Consider the following 10,411-nt stretch of genomic DNA (forward strand, 5'->3'; position numbering starts at 1 on the left):
TTCAGTGAAAGGCCACCATATTGTAGTTTTAAAAATGTGATCTTATCAAGTCAAATTTCATTCTTGGATCTGACTTGTCCGTTAGTAACATCAGCTGGCATCATAAAATCCTGGAACTTCCACAAATTACCCTTTTTTACTGAAGTAAGTTATGTCTTCAACTGCTCTCAATCCCCTTTCTTCATGAGAGATTATACTTGCTTCGGACCCCACTCAGGTCTTCTTCAAATTGACCAACTATAAAAACTTGCTCATCCTAGACTCTGCAAAGCTAATGGTTTGATGTGTTCTTTTCCTTGTAAACCCAGCAGTATCAATAAACTTCCATTAACATTCCAGGAGACAAAGACTGGTTTAATAAACATGGTTCCAGAGATTTTCTGAAGGGTCTAGGCCCGAAACATCAGCTTCCCTGCTCCTCTGATGCTGCTTGGCCTGCTGTGTTCATCCAGCTCTACACCTTGTTATCTCTATGGTTCCAGAGATACTGACCGAGGCAATTTTCAAATCCCTTCAGAAACATAGGTGAACCGTCTACGTGCCACTAGTTTGAAATTCAAACTCTTCAAAAATAAGCAATATTAATATATAAAAATTGCAAACCTTTTTCTCATAGAAAAACACAGTTATTCCTGGGATATGGAAACTGCCAGAAAACCTGGCAACTTTTAATACATCAATCTGTTTGATTGTGTTATGACACACGTCCACAGCCAGCACATCCTGAAGTGAGACTCAAAGTTTCTGACCCACAGACCCACATTACCACCAGTGCACAGGAAACTTTTTGCTCATTCCTAATTGTTTTACTCGTTCAGGGAAATGTAAGCATCACTGGCTGGGCTATCGTTTACTGCCCGTCCCTGGTTGCCTTTTGAGAAAGTGGTGGTGAACTGCGTTCCTGAAGCACTGCAGTCCATATGCTGTAGGCACATCCACAATGCTGTCATTTAAGCATTTCCAGGGCACCAGCCTAGTGACAGTGAAGGAATAATGATGTCACATTGGTGTGTAACTTAAGAGGGAAACCTGAAAGGGATGGTGTCCCAATGTCCCAGCTGTCCTTTCCTTCTTGGTGGTGGCAGGTCATGGGTTTTGGAGGATGTTGATATAAAGGGGTCATGATGAAGCCGAGAAAGAAATTCAGCAGAACCTCCCCGTAAATATATTCCAGTGACTGAACACAATCCCAAGGAAGATGGTGTAAGGAGAAAAGGTCCATTCCTTTAAATACAAAGATTAATTGCTGTTGTTCAACAACTCCATTAGTATTGCATCATGCAATGTTCACGATGGTGCAAGGAGAACTGGATCAATCTTTAGTAACTCCTGTGACTCTCACATCATGATGTCTGCGAGTTCAACAAAATACTCGGAAAAACACCCCAAATGTTACTTTCAGTCATTCATCAAGTGTGGGCATCACTGGTGAGGACTTGGAAATCTGCTATTTTTCCTTCGCCGTCACTAGGCTAATCCCCTGGAACAACTTAACTAACGACAGTGTGGATGTGCCAACAGAACACAGACTGCAGTGATTCAGGAAGGCAGCTCACCATCAGCTTCCCAAGGGCAACTAGGGATGGGCAATGAATGAAAGCCTGCCCAGTGATGTTCCATCCCTAATTACCCTGGAGAAGGTGGTGGCGAATGGCTTTTTTTTTGAGCCTCTGCAGTCCATTGAGGGGGAGGGGGCGCGCAATGGGGCATCTACAGTGGAAGGATTCTGACCCAATGTCACTGAAGGAACAGTGTTATATTTCCAAGTCAGGATGGTGGATGGCTTGGAGGGGAACTTGCAGTAGGTGGTGTTCCCATGTACCTGCTACCCATGTTCTTCTGGATGGTAGAGATGGCAAGTTTTGCAGGGGAGGTTGAAGGAGCTTTTGTGACTTACTGCACTGCAAAGATGGTACACATTACTGCGACTATGCACTGCTGGTGTTACCCTGGCAAAATGAAGTCCTTCCAAGTTTCATCTCAGCTTCACAGTGACATGATATGGCTAGGAGAGCACACAGGTAACAGAGGGAGGTTGTCAGGCACCAGCAGCTGATAAAGATATCTTCAAAGTCAACAAATTTGATTTGTAAATCAGGTGGTGAGGAGCACTCCTTGGGTGGTCCTGTGAAGTTTGACTCTGTGTGCCACCCTGTCTGCCACATTGCTCTAAGGTATGCCCCTTTTCCATAAAGCACACAGACCTTTCCCAGCAATGGCCAGTACAGCTGTATACTAGTACTCCGCAGACCCACACACCCCAGTGTGCTTGGTCAAAACAACACCTTAAATCACAGCACAGGACACATGAAACGAGACAAAACCAGGTACTGAAATAACGTAATTTAATATTCCAGTGTTACTATAACAAAAATAATAAAATATTCTCAACTCTACATTTCAAATAATTAAATACTACGTTAAAATAATACAAATTCAAGTAAAACTTAAATACAACTTTGATATCTGACTTATCCTGCACTGTTATTCCACACTTCCTTCTCCCTTCAAAGTCTTCACTCTGGACAATTTTGCAGACCCTTTCCTAACCTGGGTGATCGAAGTTCACATGAGCCTCGACAGCAGTGTATACGCTGGCTACTTGACTTTGGGAAGCACCACATCTTGGCCTCACTGGATGCAGATGCACCTTCAGACAGCAATCAATACAGGAGCCCCTTTAATCTTCCTTCGCCTGGTGAAGCCAATGCCCAAATACAGCGCCCCCTGCTGTGACAATACAGAGAGCAGCATTTGAAGCTGCTGTTCCTGATCAAGGTGGTTGTATCACAGCAGGACTGCTTTATCTACAAACCACAGTTCAGATCCTAGATGAAAAGGCAGCTGGGGACCAAACAACTTGTATCAGAAACCTGCCTTTACATAGCAACAAAATGTAATAAAATGCTCCCAAGGCACTTCACAAGAGTTTAACCAAACACATAGATTCTAACACTGAGTTACAGAAGGCATTATTCGCATCATGGGGAAAAAGCAGGAAAGTGGAGTTAAGGATTGTCAAGGAGGAGAGACACAGAGAGCTAAGAGGCCATGCACCACCTACAGTGAGCGGTGTGATGCTGCAAGGTCCCAGAGCAATAGGATCAGACAGCTCACTGGGGAATGGCAAGGCTGGAGGAGCTCACAGGCAATGGGCAGGGATGAAGAAGTAAGAATGAATTTCAACAGGATTCCTTAAAAAAAAAGTAACTGTTTCAAAAGAATCATTTGTTTTGCCACAATTTTCTAGAATCATTTCATTTAAGGAGAGGGGGGGGGACTGGGGAGCGAATGACAGGAAATGAAATAATGAATCTCACAAGTGGGAAGGAGCTGGAATAACATCACAGAAAGTGCCAGCTGAAACCACTGTGGGGGTAATTTTAAACAAATCTAGTTGGTCAGGATGTGGAGGAATGTTGGTCTTCTGCCTAATTTTCACTGCACTCTGTTTTCATTTTCAGGAAATTCCAACAGGATTAGACAGGGTAAACACAGCAAGGGTGATCCCAATAATTGGGCAGTTCAGAACCTAGAGTCACACTCTAAGGATAGCACTGAAATGGGGAGAAAAAAGTGGTGAGCCTATGGAATCACTGCATGTTTTCACAAAGGAGTTAGATATAGTTCTTGGGGCTAAAAAGATCAAAGGATACGGGGAGAAGGTGGGAACAGGGTGGTGAGTTGGATGATCAGCCCTTATCATAGTGAACAGCAGAGCAGACTCAAAGGGCTGAATGGCCTATTCCTGCTCCTATTTTCTATGTTAAAGGGAAGGGTTAATCTGATTGCATTCATCTGCACCAGAGTTTTATGTCAGAGGGTGTTTTAATGTCTGTGTGAGTTGTGTTGTGTTGATATTTTGCCTGGCCACACCCTTCTGTTGACTTGTATTCTCTCTAACTGAACTCTGCCAATTCTCTCCAACACACTGCTTCACCTTCATGGTGATAAGCTAGCATTTGGTGGGAGACAGCTTTTTAAAAAAAATACACTTTGTCTAGGGATGTTACTATACACCTCTGGAGCAGGTGGGACTTGAACCCAAGCCTTCTGGCCCAGAGACTGGGACACTAGCACTTTGCCACAGGAACCAAGGGATATATGGGTGTTAATGAGCCCACAACCTGCTTCACAATTCTCCACCATAACCTCAAGAAGAATGCCTTCTGACTCAGAACAAGTGCTTGTCTCAAACAAACAAAACCTCTTCAATATCTTGATAATTCTTTGTAACTGTTCAAATGTTTAAACTCGCTGATGGCACCAGCTATTGCATGGACAGGGCTCCAGTTACAAACAAGTGGGGAATGAGAACTGTAACAGAGGGCAGGGCTCCAGCCTTCTGGTGACTGGCTAGCTTCACAACTTTTGCCATCGCCAAAAATAACATCTTCACAAAAATAAACAGGACCTAATAAAATCTAAAGAAAGATCCTACAGCTTGTCGAGAATGCATTAGCACTCCACCAGCCAATGAAACATGCACTGCTCTTAATCTCAATCCAGGTAACATTTAAAACATTTCATTTCTAATCCCATTTCATCACCTTGACCAGAACTTTGCCAATCCCAGTATCACTGGGAATATCAGCAGAAACATTTAATGTCACTGCGTACTATAGTTAGGGGAGAAAAGATTTTGATTTTTCAATGAACAGATTCAAATTATCTCCTGCTCTGCACCACACATTACCTAACTACCAGCAACTTTCTGAATATTATTTATAAAATTCATTTCCTCACCCCATCAGATGCACCACGTTAAACACAACACCAACATGTTGCTTCTCCAGCTAATGTCAAAATTCTTAAGGGTGAGACTCTCTGTCTTTAAACTCCCTGCCCTGTGGAAGAAAGCCTTTGCTGAGCATGTTCCTCCACTGGTTTGAGGCACTGACTACACAGACAACTGCAGGGGTAAATCCAAATAATTACCATTTGAGTCATAACCCCTGGACCAACCTATGACAAGGCCAAGAGGAGATTGGAGAGAAGTTTTCAGCATCATGAGCGGACTGGACACTGTAGATAGTGAGAAGCAGGTCCCACTCATCAAAAGGAACGAGAAGGAGTGGGAGTGTATTTAAAGTGGTCTGCAGGAGAAGCAAGGGTGTTACGAGGTAAATCTTTTTTAAATCAGTAAAGGGAATGGAATGCACTGCCTGGAAAGTGTGATGGGGGCAGGTTCAATTGAGGCATTTCAAGAGGATGACTATTTGGAAAGAAATAGTTTGCAAGGGTTTGGGGAAAAAGCAGGAGATTGGTAATGATGCTTGCCTGAAGAACTAGTACAGGCATGATGAGCCAAATGGCCATTTCTGTGCTGTCAGGCCACTGCGATTCTGCACTACCCAGATTAAATGCATTTTGGACAAACTGAGCACCAGATCATTAAAGTCCAGAAACTCTTGCTAATACCAGTTGACTGTATGAATGTCTCTTGTATCACCAAACTGGTGCTCCTACACATACAAGTAGTATTAACAGTTCAGGGTTAGATGAAGTGATGGTAGCGTTTATTAACTCTCTAGTTACAATGACTTCGCTAGATGTCATCAATTTGGTGAAATAAATGAGAACACTAACCATTTAGGAGCTGCAAGAATGTGGGTCAGTTATGTCTGGGCAGCAGTGAGGGTTCCCAGAATAAAGTTGTCAAGCCAGACATTAGAGTCCCTTTCCAACAGACCTGACGTGGATTTGCTGGAATCCCATCGGAGTCAGAGGGAAGGCCAATGAAGATGACACTGGTGAAACGGAACACCAGCAGCAGGGACTCAAACAGCTACCCAGCCTGACCCAGGAACATGCTGCTCCATCTCTCAGGAGCGAGTGTCCGACTGGGCACACTGCCAGCGAAATTAGCACAGGCTTCACACTACCAAAGGAATCAGCAACAGCCGGAGGCCGTTCGGCCCCTCAATGCAAATCAGTGGCTTGCATTTTCATCACTGAAATACGTACAGCAGACCCAGGGACGAACCAGGAGATGCTCAGCACCCCCTACTGTGAATATAAGAATCTAACCCAAGTGTGATCATTACTGCTGAGTGCATACCTACAAATATTTCATATCTGGCACACTCCGAATAGAGTTTGATGCATCCGCTCACTTCACCAGGAGGAGGATGTGCTACCGATCCCCAAATGATATTTCACTTTCATCATTTTCCTCTGGCTGGTTGGACCTTCTGGCTTGGCTGAGTGATGTTTGGAGTTCTCTCCTATTGATTGGTATCCGTGTTCCAGACCTGCAGGCGCTGCTTGTGTCCTTTGTCACAGTGGTGTCTGGCACTGATGTAGAGTCCTGGTTAGTGCCACTGCTGCTGGTGGTGGTCGCACTGGGCATTGTCCTGTACAGCTCCAGCTGTGCCACCAGTGGGTGTCCCAAGTTCACTGCTGTCGTTTCTTCCAGCTTTGCGTGCTCCTTAAAGTTCCAGTATTGTAGGGTCACCCATAGAATCAAAGGTTGCTGTGGAGACAAAAAATGGACAATAAGAAGAGTTCGCAGTTTCAGTTATGGGCACTATCCAACAATCTGAGTATGCTCCTGAAAAACAATGGCCTAAACAAAAACACGCAAAACAGAAACCGCTTGCTCTGAAGAAAGCATTCATTAATTTTCCCAACCTGTAATTTTTTTTTAGATTAAGAACCGATTTTGATTTATTCATATACTGAATTTTTCTTAAAGGTCAGCACAGCGAATGCATGATTTTCAGTTAATGTCAAATAAAAATGTTAAATGTAAATAATAGACCCATACAGATACAACCTTCAACAGAACAGTGACCTCATAGTTGCTTCAACAGTGAAGACTGAAGTGGAGAGTCAGGAATCCCAGATGCAGCAGACTGTGTGAAAATTGCCTGGGAATTTGAATTTTCCGATGGGCAATTTTAATGTGTCTGGAACCTTCTGGAAGAGGATGCCAATGGTATTGGGAAAGGGGAGGTGATGAGGGGTTAGAGGCTTTGAGGTGACAGCTCTCTGGAGCTAGAAGAGGGTGACAGAGGTCCGGCTGGTGAGATCATGGAAGGATGTGAACACAAGGATAAGAAAGTCTTCAGTTTCCTGGACCCTGTGCTCCAGAATCCCTCCCTAAGCCTTTCTCCTAAGATGATCTTGGACCCACCACTTTCTTCCCAAACACTTGATCATCTATCTGAAAACCACCACTTTTGCTTTGTTACTTTGAGACAATCTTCTACATTGAAGTTGCTATAATAATTCAAAGTTGTTGTCTTGATGTTGTATAAATACCAAGCTTTTTTTTACATTTTTAAAAATTTAAATTAAATTTTAAATTTAATTTTTAAAATTTAAATTTGTTTAATTTTTAAAATTTTTAAGTTTAAATTTTCCACTTTTTAGTTTTTGTTTTTAATTTCTACACATCTGTTGGTGTTGAGGTTTTAAAAGCACAAAAGTGAGAAACACACAGAAAGAGGCTTAGGAGGAGCCGGGAAGTAGGCAGCCTTCGCAGTAAGTGGGTGATTCAGGTCAAGGGCAAACGTTGAAGTTGTTAATGGTCTGTGTCAGCTGGTGGCTTGGGAGGATGTTACAGTTAGTGCCGAGGGAACAGAGGTAAAGACAATAGAAACTGAAAGAACTGCAGATGCTGTAAATCAGGAACAAAAACAGAAGTTGCTGGAAAAGCTCAGCAGTTCTGGCAGCATCTGTGAAGACAAAAAATCAGAGTTAATGTTTCGGGTCCGGTAACCCTTCCTCAGAACTCAGCCAGACCTGCTGAGCTTTTCCAGCAACTTTGTTTTTGTTGTTGGTAAAGACAATAGATTCTGTCTTCCCAAAGCTTAATGGATGAAAGTGCAACTCAGGTGGCTCAGTGGTTAGCACTGCTGCCTCACAGCACCAGGGGCCTGGGTTCGATTCCACCCTCGGGTGACCGTCTGTGTGGAGTTTGCACATTATCCCCGTGTCTGCATGGGTTTCCTCCCACAGTCTGAAGATGTGCAGCTTAGGCCATTTAAACATGGCCAATCCGCCTTTAGTGTGCAGGCTAAGTGGGTTAGACATAGGAAATACAGGGAGGGATGGGGATGCTTTTTGAGGGTTGGTGTGGACTCAATGGGCTAAATGGCCTGCTCCCACACTGTAGGGATTCTCTGATTCATCCCAGGACTAAATGTTGGGAGGAAGCTCTGACATCACACAGCTCTCAATTCCAGTCTAGTGAGACAAATGGGGAACCACCTGTCTAATGTGGATCTGTCCTATGTCCTTAATTAGAGTGCATGATAACTGGTATTTGAGGCTTAAATGAGTAGTTAACTCTCCAGGGAGACGTTCATCAGATGTGGTCCCAGGATAGCAGGAGTGTGCTGTCGAGACAGATTGAGCCAATGGGGATTGTAGAGTTTCGAAGAATCTGGGGTGATCTCATTGATACTGACAAAATGCCTAATAGAATAGACAGTTGAGATGTTTCCCCTGGTTGGGGTGTCTAAAATCAGGGGAGGAGAGTCTAAACAGAAGGTGGATGCTACATGGGTCTGAGATATGGAGAAATGATTTTACTCAGAAGTGATGAATTTTTGGGATTCTCTGCCACAGAAGACTGAGAAGGCTCGGTCTCCAAGTATGTTTAAGGTAGAGATTGATAGGTTTCTGATTACCAGTGGGGCACAGGGTTATGGGGATGAGGTAAGTAAAAGGTTTTTCAGTGTTTGATCAGGCAGAACAGGTTTGATGGGCTGAATGGCCTACTTCTGTTGACATTCCAGTCTCTAAGGAGAGTTGTCTTCACAATAAGACCTTCACAATAAGGTCCCACCTCTTCCCTCCTGTTGAATGAAATTCTATTTTGTAGAGGCATGGATACTCTCCTGATATTCCGGGCCGATATTATTCCTAAATCATCAGCAAATTTCATCTGGTCGATGCCACGTCTGTGTTTGTGGGAGCTGGCTGGGTGCGAAGTGATTGCAGCTTTCCTGGACAATAACTCTTTTAGAACGTATTTAAATTTCGCTGGAAAGCGTTTTGGGAGGTACTGAGGTTGCAAAGGGTCATTACCTCGAGTTTATGCAGGCCGCACACTTTCAGCGTAGTGTCTGACTGTTGGTCACCGTTAAGGGACGAGAGCAGAGAGTCAATCTGGGATGACTCTCCATTGAGATCAGAACAGGCACTTGCCAACTCCTGGAGCAAAAGGAAAAAAGGTGTCAATTGTCTAAACAATCATCTCAGTCTTTCCAGGACAAAGCAGACCACTCGACTGGCACCCCAGGCATCAACTTCAGAATTTACTCTCTCAGCCACTGTCTTTGAGATGCACTACAGTAATTTGCTAAGACTGCTTAGACAGCACCTTCCAAACGTACAACCAGTTCCGTCTGGAAGGACAAGGGCAGCAGATACATGGGAGCACCACCAACAGCTGTAAGCTCCTCTCCAAGCCCCTGTGACAGGAATCGAGGGGGAGAGTATTAAGAGGAGGACAGCTGTGATGTGTACTGCTGCTCTCAGTGGAATATCAGCAGCAATAGGAGGGGTTTTCTGAATCTTATAACTGAGGGCATTTAGAGACAGGCAATAAGTGCTGGCCCTAGCACATTAAAAAAGAAGGGACGTTCAACATGTGTCAGAATGGTAAGGAAGAAGGTATCTCAAGCTCATTTGTCCCCTCAGTCTGTCCATGTTTACGTTCCTGACTGGGACATCCCTCCGTGGCACAGGGAGAATAAACCAGCTCCTTCCTCGGTTGCAGGAAGGTCCAGCAGTGACGTTCAGATGGCTGACACCTCCAGGTTGTCCCCCGTGTCAGCTTGAATGGTCAGACCCTGAGGAACTGCAGCTCCCTCAATACACACCCCTCAGCCAGGTTGTGGGGTGTGACAGTAAAAATCGGGAAATGGCTGCTGGATGGGGGGGAGCAATTGATTTTAAGCTTTTACAGGAAGACATCATAATAACTTTTGGGTTGGACATTGGAAAAGTGGGGAAAATGAAACAGGGGTAAGGAGAAAACACTCCTGAAGCACATGCCTGTTCTAAAGGGTCTGACGTGCCGTTAGGATTAAAAAGCACAAGGGTTTCTTCATATTTACAAACCAGCTCCAAAGGCCACTCTGTACACACCAACATCATAGCGGCCCGTCACTCCTGACAAACGAGTTCACGGTCTTGTGTGTTTTTTTTTTATTTGGCAGCATGTGACTGTCACAACACACATTCCACAGCCCACCCTGTAACATGCTGCTTGGTCACAAGGTCACTCAAGGTCTACAGCAATCAATAACCTCCATCAACAACCCTCCAAGGCATGTGGTACTGGAACAAATCTGGGAGGGACCTAAATACATTTCCTCAGGCTGGAGGTGTCAGTCAGAACAAGGACAGAGGGCACTCACTCTGTACCCACTGCATTGGGGAGGGGGGGGGGGGC

General features: G+C 44.3%; 1 protein-coding gene across 1 annotated transcript in view; it reads right to left on the minus strand.

The window, feature by feature from the left end:
- Positions 1 to 3,671: 3,671 nt before the first annotated feature.
- The window catches only part of malt3 (MALT paracaspase 3), a 93,350-nt gene continuing 86,610 nt past the window's right edge, over positions 3,672 to 10,411 (minus strand). The window contains exons 14-15 of the mRNA XM_048617026.1: positions 9,040 to 9,165; positions 3,672 to 6,475 (exon numbers count right to left, since the gene is read on the minus strand). Of these exons, the coding sequence (XP_048472983.1) occupies positions 6,137 to 6,475; positions 9,040 to 9,165 (465 nt within the window). The 3' untranslated portion in view covers positions 3,672 to 6,136. The remainder of the gene's footprint in view (positions 6,476 to 9,039; positions 9,166 to 10,411) is intronic.

Source organism: Rhincodon typus, chromosome 36 (genome assembly GCF_021869965.1).
Source record: "Rhincodon typus isolate 14 chromosome 36, sRhiTyp1.1, whole genome shotgun sequence".
Lineage (NCBI taxonomy): Eukaryota > Metazoa > Chordata > Chondrichthyes > Orectolobiformes > Rhincodontidae > Rhincodon > Rhincodon typus.